A 15,424-nucleotide genomic window follows, 5' to 3' on the forward strand; every position below is an offset into this window, starting at 1 on the left:
TTGAGGAATGCCTTAATAAATTAAACTCCATTCCGCTTTTTAGCTTCAGCGTTGATTTCAAAATAAATGAATAACGTAGTCAGCACGGCACAGTCCTCTGTCAGATGAGATGTTGTCAGGCTATGTGTCATTAAAACTACAATTACAACTGTGTCAGCCGTGATTTTAAGTGTAAAAAAAAGAAAAATTTAACCAATTAATTTTTTTAGGTAATGTAATGTTGTTAAAACGGATTTATATATATTTTTTTCATAAAATTGGTATCGGAAAAAGTATCGTTCAGGAACTGGTATCGAAGTCAAGGTATCGGTATCAAATTACTTTTAACGATACCTAGCCCTACATGGGACAGTAATCAAATGGCACAAGACAGCAGATTAGTACCATAGTACTATACTGTAAGTTATTATCTCGCAAAAGTTTGTGGTACCTAACAAGTCTGCACACTCAGTTTCTTCTCCTACTGCTACTGGAAAGAAGGGTGATTATCTCATATTTTTTATTTTTGCAGGACGCATAGACATGCTGACGGTCATGGCCATGCGCTGGAACCAACGAAAGTTTGACAACTTGGCTTCCACCCTTGCCTGCCGATATCGGAAGGTAAAGACACCAGTTTTCCCTTATGCAACATTCATAGCGATATTGTAAAATAAAGTGGCATATATCTAAAAAATACAATACAATAGTCAATACAATAGAATATATGGATGGTTTCATGTGTAGTGTCAATTGTATTTTTCAGTGTCTTAATATAAAATATGTTCATAAAATATGTAAATGTTCATACCGCATACCGGTATATTGATTGTCCACGTATTTACGAATATACTGTATATTTAATCAGTGTTGTATGTGGTTTTCTAATAGTGGAGGTACTTAACAATCCTTATCAACAATAGTCAAAGTTGTAGGCATTTCCCTCATTGTGATTTGTGTTTGAAGGCCACAATAGCCCTGCAATGCCAGTTGCATAACCTGGAGGCCATGAAAATGGAAATGGACATCACAGACAATCAACTGGAAAGCTGGATCATTGATATCAATGAGTGGGCAGAAGGTAGAATATACTGTCTTATACTGTTTGATATGCTGCTTGATGCATCACTTCTGACTAAGCTTGGCTGCAATTCCAAAGAGGCTCATTGTAATCGTAGTCAAAGAGCACATACTCTGATTGCTGATGATGTGTGGAGATTCATTATCCCCATGGGGACAATATAGAACCTAACTAACCTAACTATACTCAACCTTAACTACAAGTGTAGCCTCAGTTACAGAGAAATATGAACATATTGTTTGTCCAGAAATAATATTTTTTCATGGAATCAAGTATATTTCTTATCTCTTCATTTCTTCCTCTCAGCAACAACATCCCCAAACGATGCTGATCTTGCCATTGTAGCCAGCCGAATTGAGGAGCTGGTGGCAAGTGTTAAGAGGAGGTCCCAGCGTCTTTATAAAGATAATGACGGATGCAAAGGACGTGCCCGGATCCGCCGAAAGATCAGGGAGGAAAAAAATGTTTTACTTTCTTTTGTGGAAAAGTATAACACCTTGGTTCCTAATGCAGAACATCTGACCTTAGACACCATTCTATCTGATGAGATTGTTTGGCCATGGCAGCTTACACACGGTGGTATGTACACAATTCTGTTGACTATGTGAAATAGTCACATAGTGGCACAAAATCTATCATGCCTTTATTGTAACCCCAGAAAATCTTTAAATACTAATCTTAAATACAACTGACTTGTTTCATCTATGTATTCCAGACTCTGTAGATCTAAGGACGAAGAGGAAGGCATTTGACATAGTGATGGCAGTAAGGAGACTTGAGGAGGAGAAGAGGATTCTTATTGCAGAGATGAACAAGCATTGGAAGTCTCTTTGCACCCGTGCAGACACTCTGAAGCACATGTCATCCCAGCTTTCTAATGTGACATCAGGTACAGTATGTTTTTGTGTTATACTTGGCATACATTACAATATTGCTGAAAGTTTCTAATTAATAAAGGCTCAATTTGTTTTAACATGTAAGGTGAGACGTGGGGCCTGCTTCAAGATGGGATCCAAGGTCTACAGAGCTTGACGATGAAGAACAAACAAGCAAGCAACAGCCTGGCAAAGCATGCAAAGAACTGTTATGTTCAAGTTCTGACTGAAACAGAAATTAACTTTGATAGTGATTCTGAGGAATACAATACCAGTAGTGACTCTGAGCACGATTAAACTATATTTTCATGGCCAGAGACCTTTTTTATGCTGTTGTGTGCTGGGGAGGCAGCATTAAGAAGAGGGCTGTTGGGACAGGCTGGTAAGGAAAGCTGGCTCTGTGTTTGGCATGGAGCTGGAGTTAATCATTTAACAAACCGAGGATAATTTGCAGAAGCAGTCTTCTGCATGCTCAACATTGAGGAGAGGTCCTTTGCCCCCAGGGCTAACCAGCAACTCAATGTCACACAAAAGGGTAGTGGAGAAATGGACTTTTCAGCATGAGTCTCTCCCTGCCCCAACCATCACATCACTTTGTCTATTGTCTAGTATCCACTATCCATTTGACTCTCTTACAGGCTACATTAGCCCCTCTACACAGTTTGGACTGTGGTCCCATTATTTACCCCTTTTGGCTGCTTGTATAAACTTTTTCTTTTAAATTTAATATAAGTGTCTGTTCTACTTATCTTATCTGCTTTGTATTGCTTTGTACTGTGCGATATTGAAGAAAAGTTCGATAATTCATTAAATAATGCGATATTCGATATGCGATACGATAATGCTTAAAGTGTGTAAAATAAACTTAAATTATCTTTAAAATATCTTTAAAATGATATAACCTACATGTATAACAAACATCCTTATAACTTGTGAAAGTGAACATCAGTGTTTTACTGTAGCGTAAGAAGTGTTATTTTAACATCAGTGTAAACCACAGGGTTTCAGGTTATCCTACATTATTTAATAAAAGATACTGAATCATAAAATGTAAAAATAAAATATTGCTTAGTTTTCACTGCATGAATTAAATATATCCTGATACTTATTAAAGCTACAAAACTGTATTTTATTCATGACCCCAGTCATTGCAAGCTGTTGCGTTATGCATATCGCGATATACAGTATACATTTCACTAATTTCGATATATTGTGCAGCCCTACTTTGCACTGATTAAACCCCAGCACTGTTAACTTTTGCACTACCACCACTGCAAATCACTCCATAGCTGCCCCATCATGTATCACAGGGTCAGTCCCTACCAGGCCTTTGTAATCACTTGACATGCTCTTCACTTTTTGTATTTGTCTGACTGATTTTTGTTATGTGTCTGAGCTATGTGTGTTGTTTTTGTGGTTGTACAAGCTAATAAATGCCTAAAATGTATCATGTTATTCATTATTTTAATAATATTATTTTGCTCTTATTACCAGTGAAACATTACATATGCTGTAAGACAGAACACTGCAATATGGGCCGAGCGGGGCGCATGCGAAGCCCATATCCCACTTATAATGCCAGTATTGCTTCAATGTACATGATATTTAATCAGTGGTTTTGTCACCAGAAACAACACGTTGCTCAGTTGTGAACTTTTTGAGTTTAGTTGAAGCCCATTCACTGCAGACAGCGTATCTAGTGGAAGTTGTAGTTTTAAAATATATTGGTATATTTCTCATAATTAGAAGTTGGCAGTGTAGAATTTTGGATACACCATGGGTTTTTTTGGGATGGGGAACACACTGGTGTCATCAGATTTAAAAAATCTAATTGTTAAATAGATCAAAATAGCTTATTACCATATTTGACAGTGCTTACAATGGGTAAACTTTGGAGACCATATCTACATGACAGCTAAGGTCCAGAGCTTTCTATAACAGCTGGTGTAGCATCTTCTGTCACTAAATGACAAGCCTTCAAACATGTACTGGGTTCAAGGTTCAGAGGTCAATATTTCAAAGCAGGAGTAATGTATCCTCTTCGGACTGACATACATACTGTCGAGGTTGAGACCTTTCCAACAATGTGTTTGCTATAGTCCTACGACAAAGTTTTAATTTTTACATATCATGGAGACCACTTTGCAGCGATGGCCTCCTTTATTCTCCCCAGAGGGATATTTGCCTCAAGTTCAAATGCTTCACACATAACACTTGACATATTTGTTTTATCGTACAGCTGACATATACTTACAATAAAAAAACAACATACATAAAGTGATATATAGCCAGACTGAAGCACATCACAGCCGCAATCTATTGCTCATCTTTCACAAACAATGACAAGAGCAACCTACACACAACCCTATATGCATTATATCATGAAGCTATTGCACAACCCCTGCAGCCTCAAGCAACATTATTTAAAGTTTTAATTGAGGTAGGTTCAAATTATGCCTATAGTTTAGAAATATACTTAGTTTACATTGGGGTACCCTATATCTTCTGCCAGAGGATAAGAGCTCATACTTGGCATGGAGAATAAAGATAGAGTTAGGGTTAGGATAAGTGGGAACTGATTGTATTTCGTGAATAATGCAACACTTTCCTGACAAATCAGACCTGAGGCCTTGATCATGAAGACATTGGCCGGATTAAACAGCACAACAGGCCGCATGTGGACCACCTTGCAAGGCCAGGCCTTAGATTTCCCACCACTGTCATAGGCCTTAGTAAACCGCCAACCTGAGTCAAGTCATTCCAGGGTGACCAGATCGATGTCATCAGTATCCTGGCACATTCCCTATTGTCAGGGGAAACTACCTCTGTCCCTGGTTTTATGAGAAGAAAACATAGACCTTTAAAGTATATTGATGGCCAAGCTGGAAATGTTGCTGGCTTTACCGATTCCTCAGGCTCATGTCTCCGGTTTTGATCTCTGAAGTCTGATCACCTTATGTCATGCACATGTTGATTTGTGAAATTTGACACCAATCTGTCTTTGTATGAGGCAAAGGATATGAAAAAATTGCCTTTTTGAGTGGCAGTTCAGACGCTGTGTGATTTTAATTCACTTTCATATATTTCATCATATAGTTCTTTCAGAATCAGAATGAGCTTTATTCGCAAAGTGTGCGCAAACACACAATGAATTTGTTTTAGGTTTTTTTTTACAGGCGCTCTTACATACATACATACATTTATGACATGAGAACAAGCATTTCAATGAGACTAAGGAAAAAACCTGAATAATTAAAAAATAATAATGATATTGGGTATACATGTGAACAGAGACTTATGTACAGATTTGTGCATTGTGTACTGTGGTGCAGCTCTATAAATAAAATTTCTATATGTATTTCCAAAAAAAAAAAAAAAGCAAACAATAACAACAAAACTCTAATTATTGCTTCTCTCTCAGATACTGAGAATGAATTATACAACAGGTGTTAATTTCTGTGTTAGCTGTTTAAGGTGGAGATAGCATGGGGGGGAAAACTGTTTATGTGCCTGGATGTTCTAGTGCGCATCTGAAGCGTCGGCCTGACGGCAGAAGTGCAAACAGTTTGTGGCCGGGGTGAGAAGGGTCTGTGATGATGTTACCTGCCCGTTTCTTCACTCCTGACCGGAAAAATCATTACATGTACCATTGTTGAAAATGTATAAATGTGCCTCTTCTCTTCATTGAGAATGTTTGAAAATGTCTTCTTATTTTCAAACTCTCATAAGTGTTCTGAACAGACAAACATGATAACAAAAATAAACAGTGTTGTGTGCTAAGCGGTCAGAGGTAAAAAAGGATGCAGCTTTTCAGTAATACATCCTGACGCAGGAGGCATCTGTCACCAGGGATAGGACCCCATTTACTTTGCTCCAAAATTACCACAAACAAATACTGACTAAAATGTTCATGATCAGTTAGGATGATGCCAATTTAGTACTTGTTCTGGTTGCCTGGCTTTTGGCTTGCTTAGTTGGGGGCATTTCATATTCAACAATATTATTGATCTGCCTTAAGGTGGACGAGGATGCAAAATTCTTCTAGAAACAAACTTTGTTGTATTATTTTCATGTTATCACTGTGAAGCTGCTTTGTATAATTGTATAATCTGTATTGTAAAAAGCGCTATATAAATATAGGTGACTTGACTGTCACTACATGCAACTTTCCACTATCTCAATTTTCCCATCAAATAGAGCACGAAGTCATGACACAATTATTCAGTGTAGTCAATGATTGACAGACAAATCATAAAATATAACAATAGTGAATTTAATTCTGACCAAATATACAAAAAGAATAGTAAAACAGTATAGGTCATCAGGCGAATTTGCTGGCCGGCTCCCAGGTGTCCTGCCAGACTCTGCCACTGTAAATAGTCCACAAGTCATCTTACACACAGCATATGCAGTACAGCCTAAAGCTCACAACTAGACTTCTGGCTAGTTTGAAGATATGTCATCTGAAGCTGATAAATAAAGGTTTGCCTTTTTCTTTTGGATAATTTTTTGGGGTTTATTTTATATGGCTTTTGTCAAACAGCAGTCATTTTGTTCCAAGTGAAAACTACTGGACTAACCGGTAGTTGCTTGGACACAGTCATCCCCACAGACAACCCTTTGAAGTTCTGCATCAGGTTAACCGTGTCGCTATGCAAATACTGTGTAGACAGACACGATAATCTAAATTATGTGTTTAGAGGCCTCTACGTCGAGCGCAGAGGGGGTCAGCAAAGACACAATGGCACCACAAAGGCATCTGCGTCACAGCTTAAGACTCCATCAGCTGAAGTAGACTAGAAAGTGATCTGAGTCCTCTTTAAGTGAACTCATAATGTGAACACAGAGACAAGAGTTGTTTCTGGTTCAGTCCACTTCACAGGCCATTTTAAGAGGACTAAATTTGGTTCATTATGGGAACAGTGGTTTTCACTTTGAACAAAATAACTGCTGTTTGGCAAACACCATATAAAATAACCCAAATAAACAAAATAAAATTAGCAAATGTATAGGGCAAACAGGTTAGAATGTATTAGCTACAGATGTCATATGACCAAACCTGAGCCAGATGACTACTTGTAGGCTGGCGTGCACATGTTCTCAGTTCAGTTCACTTTAAAAGGGGTCTAAGTATGCTTAGAGAGTGTTCCTTATGCCCAAAAAAAGGAACAGTCACTGCTCAAAGTTCACTTTGAAGGCTGGGAGGGACCAAGTTTTAAAACACTAAGACTGTGTTAGCTATGGATGAATGACAATATACATATGTATGGCAAAGAAAATGTGGAAATAATATGAATTAATGAATGAATAAATTAATGAATTAATGGATACATATACAGAATAAGCCATCACTTACCAGGAAGAGCAAGGCAGCCAGCGCACTTTGACCTCTGCTGCCTTCCCCTGCAGAAACAAACACGCACACACTTTTTCGTAAGGGGTAGCACTTGTGAGAGGGTTGATACTTGAAAAAGGTTGATAACTACTGCTCAGTGTTACTGTTTTGTCACATGTGGATTGAAAGATATGGTTCTACATCTTACCTCATTCATCCGTCTTTCCAATATTTGATCATATGGGTAAATTGTCTGTCGACTGCATTTGCAACCTTAAATGACAAAGGCAAAAAAAAAGTTTGGTTAATTTCAAATGGGTCTGAGTTCGCTTGGGGTGTTCACATATGCCCCAAAAAATGCTGAGTCACTGTTCTTAGTTCACTTTGAGGGCTGAAAGAGACCAAGTGTGAGTTTGGTTCAATAAAAGGGGGCTACATGGAAAAACACCTGTAGAGGTTTGAAATCTTGAGATGTGCAATGGCTTACACTAATAACTATCTAACATTATTCCAAGCAGCTAGTCCCATCCACAGTGTCTATTGTGAGCCCAGCAACACAGTTCAATAAATCCACTTCAGAAATGTTGTTGAAATAAAAGATGAAAATCTCTGTTTTTATTCCTTGGTTTCCGATTTACAAAAGAGAATGTGAGCTGACTAAAGCACTTAATGAAATAAAAGAATCCTAATGGAAGTAGCTATAAGTTAGCAGTTAGCAGGTAAGAAAACCATTTGCTTCCACCACTCTCAAGATCTGAATAACATTATGAGAATCAACGTAATGTAGCCGAAGAAGGCTTATTGTTAAACAGGCAGTACACTATTTTACTAATATGTACCAAATCCTATAAGCACATGTATTCTAGTATGCTTTTAACCTTTTAAGTATTATTTAACATTTTTAACCATTACATGAACTTCTAAATGAAATGATTTACCTGTTTAACATAAATTCGTATTCACATTACTATCAATTGTACTTTGGCCTCTACAACACCCTTACACCCAACACGTGGCTGCTGATATACACATGGGGTGCAAAGAAAAGAAACAAATATACACATGGGCTGCAAAGAATGTGTACTTACTTTTTGTTTTCTTCTTTTTGGCAAGGGTGGAGGGTGGGGCTTCTCTGCCGGATTGCGTGTCTCCTTTGCCTGCGGCTGGGGCTTAGGGTGCAAGGGGAAATTATATATTCAGTATATATTCAGTATCTTGGGGGAGTGGCTTAATTAATTGAAGGGGGTGAAATTCACCTTGGTTAACTTATTTTAAATTAATACAATGATTACAAAACCACGGGACCAATTTACAGATGGGATGCAAGGCAAGATTACTTACTTTGTCTTTTCCTTAATTGAGGTTGGACGGATGGTGGGGCTTGTCTGCCTTGGCCTGGGGTGGATAGTGGGGCTTAGGGAAAAGGTTAAGAATTATATATTCATATTCGCGGGGAGGGGGGTTAATTCATCAAAAGGGGAGAAATTCACCATGTGTAACTTGTTTTATATTGTGCTCTGATTACAAAAAAAAAAAAACATGGGACAAATTTACAGATGGGGTGCAAGGCAAGATTACTTACTTTGTCTTTTCCTGGGTGGTAGAGGCTGCATATGAGTGTCTATCGGAAATAGGTTAAGTGTAATCATTTGTTGGGGCTGGGGCTGGTCTAGGGTAAGGTGCTGGTCTTGAGGCTGGGGCTGGTCTAGGGTAAGGTGCTGGTCTTGTTGTGTCTGGGGCTGGTCTAGGGTAAGGTGCTGGTCTTGTTGAGGCTGGTCTAGGGTAAGGTGCTGGTCTTGTTGAGGCTGGTCTAGGGTAAGGTGCTGGTCTTGTTGAGGCTGGTCTAGGGTAAGGTGCTGGTCTTGTTGTGTCTGGGGCTGGTCTAGGGTAAGGTGCTGGTCTTGAGGCTGGGGCTGGTCTAGGGTAAGGTGCTGGTCTTGAGGCTGGGGCTGGTCTAGGGTAAGGTGCTGGTCTTGTTGTGTCTGGGGCTGGTCTAGGGTAAGGTGCTGGTCTTGTTGTGGCTGGGGCACATCTGTTGTGAAGTTAGCAAAAATATACATTCTGAACACATCGTCAAAAAAATCTACGACAAACACTAATGAACTCTACATAAAACGTATCTTACCATATACTTTGGTAATGAAGTTATATGCCTTCTTCATACTTGTTAAAAAACCTGTGTTGGCTTGCGTTGGTGGCAGATGCGTGACTACTTCTGCCACCAACTTGCCTGTGCCCTTGTGCCTCTGGCTAATGAACAATATGGGCATATAGCCCAAGGCAGAAAGTTTTTGGACCTGAAATGAAACAAAGTAATTAACACATTTCCAATACATTATGTTACTACATTACTACATATATGGTAGTCCATCTACTATTGAAAGACCCAATTTGGCAAAAAATCGTTTTTAACGCTTTCAACAAGTGTTAACCATGTGATTAAAGACATATTGTTTCATGAGGATTTCTTAAATTGCAACTGTTAGTGCTTGATTTGGTTTGAAAATATTTAATCAGATGTTGTGATAGTAATTAGTAGAAGTAGAGTTAGAAGTTGAGAAGTTGAGAGATTAAGTTGAACCGGCACAAGAATCTTGAGTTAAAATCAGAAACGGAGGGCAGTTTACTTGGTGTATATACTATGTACTACTTGATTCATAGTTCATCCCTATCCCTAGTCCCTGTCACAAGTATTTTAAGATAAGTGTAGTCTGGAATATTGCCTACTTATGTACATACACCAATGAATTTTCAAGATTTTTTTTCACAACATGCCTGCATAAAATGAAAGTATCTTTACATATTGTGCATGGGGAGCTTTTTGGCAAACTGTTTATCAGAGCAACTTGCATGTGATGTACAATTATCACTTGAGCGTCATGTATAATGTGTGCAGCAAAAGCAATTAATAGGGATGTATGGTGACGTTTTTAAAGTGATTGTCTGTCTAAAATTTCATCCTGACAAGATGTGCCAACTTCTAACATCCAGGTGCGCATGTGACACCTGGTACACAGCACACAGCATGGCTGCTATGTATTCGGTCCGTCAACAAACATGGGACCCACAGAAAGTCCTCAATAAAAGTTTCCACAGTTGTGTTCATATTCAAGCATGTATATTCCATGTGTTTGTGTGCATACATGCGTTAGAGAGACGGAATATATATAAAAGAAAATAATAAATTGCAGTATCCTGGACCTGAATCTAAGGTCATTTTTATTTTACAGATTAAATTATGCTTCTACAAATGGGGTCCTTGCCCTAGGGCTGCACGATTATGGCCAAAATGATAATCACAATTATTTTTGATCAATATTGAGATCATGATTAATTATCACGATTATTTGTTGATTTTAACCAAAACAAATGTTATTGTCACATAGGCTAATTATAACTGCTTTCACATTTATATTGTGCTACATTCCTGCTCATGTACAAATAGGTGCATCAAAATAAAATAGGTCCTCTTAATAACCAAAATTCAGTGCATCTCCTTAAAGAATAGATAAAAATAAATAAAACAATAAAGAAAATGTAGCAAAACTTCAACAGGGCACTATTTCCCATTGTGTAAATATATTTTAGAAAGCAAAATATAAACTTGCATTGTACCTGCATAATGGATGTGAATAAAACTCAAAATATACAAACAATAAAAAACAAATATTCCATAACAGAATGTAACCAAATGAAAACATTTCAAGGCAGAACTATGCAAAAAAAAGAGACTAGTTTACAGGTTTTGGAAAGAAACACTAGCCTGTCAACATTTGAATAATTTGTCAACGCTGAGTGAGATGATTGACAGCTGTACAGCGAATGAGAGCGCCGCTGACATCATAACTGACGCGAATCAGGAAGAGCAGAGACAAAGCTCACTGTGTTCGCTGTTTGAGCTCTTCAGATCGCATAATTCAGAGGAAATAAATGTTTTTCTGTATGATGAAATATTTTATTTCAAGTAAGTGTGTGATGTTTTAACGAGTAATGAATGTTGAACAACAGTAATCTGGGGCCGTCTGTGATCTTTGCCGCAAAAGGGGTTAAATATTGCTCGATCACGCGAATTTGATCATGGGAAGCCAAATTGATTAAAATTCGATTAATTGTGCAGCCCTACCTTGCCCCATCACACATTATCAATAAAAGTGACAGAAATAATGCTGGGGGGGCTGACTTTCGAGAGGGGTAGAGATTATATTTTCTGGACTGATGGAAAGGATCCCCTTAGAACGGACAGATGGATGTGCATGTTAATGTAAATACTGTATGTACTTTGGGCTTATATTGATTACCACTCAATTAATGTAGCATGAGCATTTTTACTTACAGCTATTTGGGCAGAGGCCACCACCCGCGATGCATTTCTGTTTTTGATGACCCTCTGGCCCCAGTCAACATTAATTGACATTAAATGTGCAGTTTGTGATTTTCGCTTGCTCGGCAGCGTGGCGAAACAAGCACTGCACGTTTTGCGGTTGGCCTGCTGATGGACCTGGCAGCTTGGGCAGGGCCTGAATTTTGGCTTCGTCATTCTGAAATGTACACACACACACACACAAAATATAAATATAAATATTAAATATCATACAGAGATCCAAACACACATAAGGACAAGAAAGAGAGAGCTAGTCAATATATTAGCATGTGTCATACAGCAGTAGGCTATGCTGAACTTATCACTATTCTAACATTATCAAAGGTAGTACAAGCTCTGGATGTTTGCAAGCTGGCAAATTATTTAAGTGCAGAACAAGTGAAAATCGCCAAGCGAGCTGTTTGATTCCTGTAGCCATATTTGAATACTGGCATTCCTCACAAAACTTAAGTTTGATTTATTTAGACTTCATGCCAACAGCAATCTTATCTTATAGGCTGGCCTATATTGTTCAGCCTCCTGCACATTTCATTTGGTGCAATAACCAGGTATTATATATCTTAGTCTCTATCCATGAAATTGCTACAGTGCCCTTAATACAACACCAACTAACAAATCTATATTCTCTGATCCCGACCTTTACACTTTGAGTGGATTGCAGGGAGTGAAGAAGAGGCAGCAACCCAGGTCCTGTCTCTCGGGGGGTGGAGAAAAAGAAAGAAAGAGAAACGAGAGCAACAAATAACAAGACAATAAACAATACAAATAAGACAATAAACAAGACAAATGTGGCTCTTAAAAGTGCCTTTTTTTTTATAAGATGCTGCTAATAAGTATTAAGATGAGGGATAAGATGAGATAAAGGGAAGGAACCTACAGAGAAAGAGAAGAACAAACCAAAATAGAATAGATCAACAAACTACATATTACAATATAAATAACTACTAGGCTAAGACATTAAGTAATTGCTCCTCTTATTTATTCATGCAATCACAATATCATAAAAAATGAATGACTTTAAAAAGAAGTCATTGTGTGAGCAAGTGTTCTTCTATCATTATTTTTTTAACACATCCTTTTGTTCTGCCTTGATTCAAATTGATAAACAAACAGGAATAACGTGATCAGGGTACTTGTAAACTTTGCCTTGCCAGACTTAAAACCGTTATATATATATATGTATATATATACTAGCTACTTTGTTTTGTTTGTTTGTTTATTTCAGGCAATGGCAAAAAAAAATACAAAGTAGACAAAATATAATTAAGTCATATAGTGCAAAAAACAGAATATACAGTATTTAAATATGACAATAGAATTCTGCCTGAAAGGGAGTGGGAAGAAGACAACTTATTTAATACCACCCCACTTTGCATCTCATTGTGATTCAACAAACAGTTGTATTTGATTTGATTTGATATACTTTATTAATCCCACACTGTGTAAATGTCTGTGTTACTGCAACTCAAAAATAAAACATGAAAAATAAAGTAAAAAAATAATTCAAAAATATAATGTCACTCTTTTTCTAATACAGCTCTTACAGTGGGGTTCAAAATCAACAAATACGACAACATATTTGTTTTTGTTTTTTTGGCCATAACTTCCTCATTTTGGACGTGTAAATTCTTATTAATTTCTCTTCTTTATTTGACTGTTGTAGGGTAGGCTACTTACCGTGGTGGAATCGCGCTGGGCAATGGTTTCTGGGATCGTCGCACACAGTGTGACGCGTTGCACAAAATTGCGCCAAAATATCCAGCGCGGTCTCACCCTAAAACGTCATATACTGACGGGTCTTGACCATACGTCAACATACGACGAAAAGGGTATACCCCTATAACGTCAATATGAGACGCAGACATAAGCGCACCAGCAGCGCCTCCTAGCGGTACCCTAACGCATACCTAAACCCAACCGTACCCGAATCGTCACATATGGACGTTAAAGGGTACCCTTTTCGTCGTATGTTGCCATATGGTCAAGACCCGTCAGTATGTGACGTTTTGGGGTGAGACTGTGTTAAAATATCAATCATAATGAAAAAGTACAGTCTTAATATTTTACATCCTTGCTCAAACATTTAAAAGAATCAGCATGAATGTCTGAGTGAAGGAAACACGGGAATATGTAGCCATTACATTGAAACACATCACTTCCCAGAATGCATCCATCTCTTTGCCAGGCTGGGGATGGCCATATAATATTAATACAAACATTTCTGCAGTATGCTATTTAATTTATCACAACTTCATAATCAATATTGAGAAAGATCTATAAAAGTAGGCAATTATTATTATTTATTTTTTTTGTCTGGACCAGACAGAATTTTAGGACAGAGTCCTGGTGTTGTTTACCCATAGCGACGGTTGCTATGCGTCGCTGGGTGAGAGACACAATTAACCAAATAAAAAAAGAAAGGAAACAAAGTACAATTATAAAATATCCCACCTAAATTAAGACACGTTTAAGCCTACAGCAAATATGCAGTCCTGTAACTCCTGTAATTATGCCATTTTAATGTAGCCCAACACTATATTAAATTATATATAAAAGTCGTGGTAGCGATTCAGACAAGGGTTTCTGCCCCACAAAAATGTATGGTCACCGCACCAATGATCGTGACAGTCCATGCGACGACTCACGCTACTGCAAAATACACATTTGCAGTACAAAATCAATCGCCTGAAGCAATACTTTCCAGCGCAGGAAAACCGCTGGATGCCTAACCCCCTTTCGTCAAAATCCAAAGATGAGGGATTTGCATTCAAATCTATTGGATGACCCTCTACGGTGCCACGCGACGAAGAGGGGTACCCTCAACGTCGGCTTATGGACGTGAGGGGGAAATGACCAAGCGGCAGTGTGCGACGAATAGGGGTGAGACCGTGTTGTGATTATAGGCTGCGTAACGCACCTACATGTCAACTAACTTTCATTAGAGTATTAGTAGACTTTTAGGAGTAGGGTTAGGGTTAGTAGAATAAGTTGACATGTACTTGCAAAGTCAGTGGAATATCTGTTGAGGGAACTTCAAAATAAAGTGTTAGAAGATATTAAGCACGCAGACAGTCAACTAATACTCTAATGACTGCTAGTCGACATGTAGTTACTTAGTAAAAAATAATGTCTAAAGGGGACCATCAAAATGTCAAAAGTGTTAAAGTAAGATTTGAAATGGATTTAATGAAGTAGTATTCAAATAAAGCAATCAAAATAGTATTTTCCATAAATTTTAAGCTTAATAAGACCTGATACTTTGTCATTACAAAGTCATTACTTTGCTAAATACATTAATAAAATGTATGTGGCCTGAACCACACTGTAAAAAAAATATATTGGTTTAACTTAAAAAAGCAAGTTACCTTGTTGCCTTAAAATTTTGAGTTCGTTGTAATTAAAAACATTTAGTTAATACAATGAAGAAGAATGGTTTAATAAACAGAAACTCAAAATAGTATGTTATCTTCACACATAAGTTATCGAGGTTGATTTGACAAAAGATAATAAGTTGTGATAAAAAATCATGAAAATATTTTTTTACAGTGCAGGCACATTAAGAATTGCATACTGTACAGTATGTGTCTCAAATCACATCACGAGGTGGTTTCTATCTTTGAGGGTATTTATGATAACCATCTAATCAGTAAATCAGTAAACCCACATGACGTAACTACGTCTGGAATCAAACCTGCATCCTTTCCGCCACTAGCCCAAGAACTTCATGACAAATTATGTTACTGTGGTGTTTATATTGCTACAGATTTAGGGAG

At 37.7% G+C, this 15,424-nt stretch overlaps 1 protein-coding gene and 1 long non-coding RNA gene across 2 annotated transcripts; one reads left to right on the forward strand and one right to left on the reverse strand.

The window, feature by feature from the left end:
- The first annotated feature begins 343 nt into the window (after window positions 1-343).
- LOC306984638 (uncharacterized protein) lies at window positions 344-2,622 on the forward strand. The gene is made up of 5 exons (XM_079586144.1): window positions 344-603; window positions 946-1,060; window positions 1,367-1,639; window positions 1,776-1,949; window positions 2,042-2,622. Exons 1-5 carry the CDS (start codon window positions 523-525, stop codon window positions 2,230-2,232), a joined length of 834 nt encoding a protein of 277 aa, XP_079442270.1. The 5' UTR covers window positions 344-522; the 3' UTR covers window positions 2,233-2,622.
- Window positions 2,623-7,473: 4,851 nt separating this feature from the next.
- Window positions 7,474-8,955, reverse strand: LOC306984658. Its single transcript, XR_013794591.1, has 3 exons — window positions 8,612-8,955; window positions 8,359-8,439; window positions 7,474-7,543 (listed from the first exon to the last, which is right to left on the reverse strand). It is a non-coding gene; the product is annotated as an uncharacterized lncRNA (long non-coding RNA).
- Window positions 8,956-15,424: the final 6,469 nt, after the last annotated feature.

The sequence above is a fragment of the Phoxinus phoxinus genome (genome assembly GCF_949152265.1).
Source record: "Phoxinus phoxinus genome assembly, chromosome: 17".
Taxonomy (NCBI): Eukaryota; Metazoa; Chordata; class Actinopteri; order Cypriniformes; family Leuciscidae; genus Phoxinus; species Phoxinus phoxinus.

Bases quoted from the DNA above. Each gene is read 5' to 3' on its own strand.
- LOC306984638 (XM_079586144.1), top strand. From the start codon at position 523: ATGCTGACGGTCATGGCCATGCGCTGGAACCAACGAAAGTTTGACAAC. The intron at 604-945 runs GTAAAGACACCA...TTGTGTTTGAAG, and splicing joins TTGCCTGCCGATATCGGAAG to GCCACAATAGCCCTGCAATG. The intron at 1,061-1,366 runs GTAGAATATACT...TCTTCCTCTCAG, and splicing joins TATCAATGAGTGGGCAGAAG to CAACAACATCCCCAAACGAT.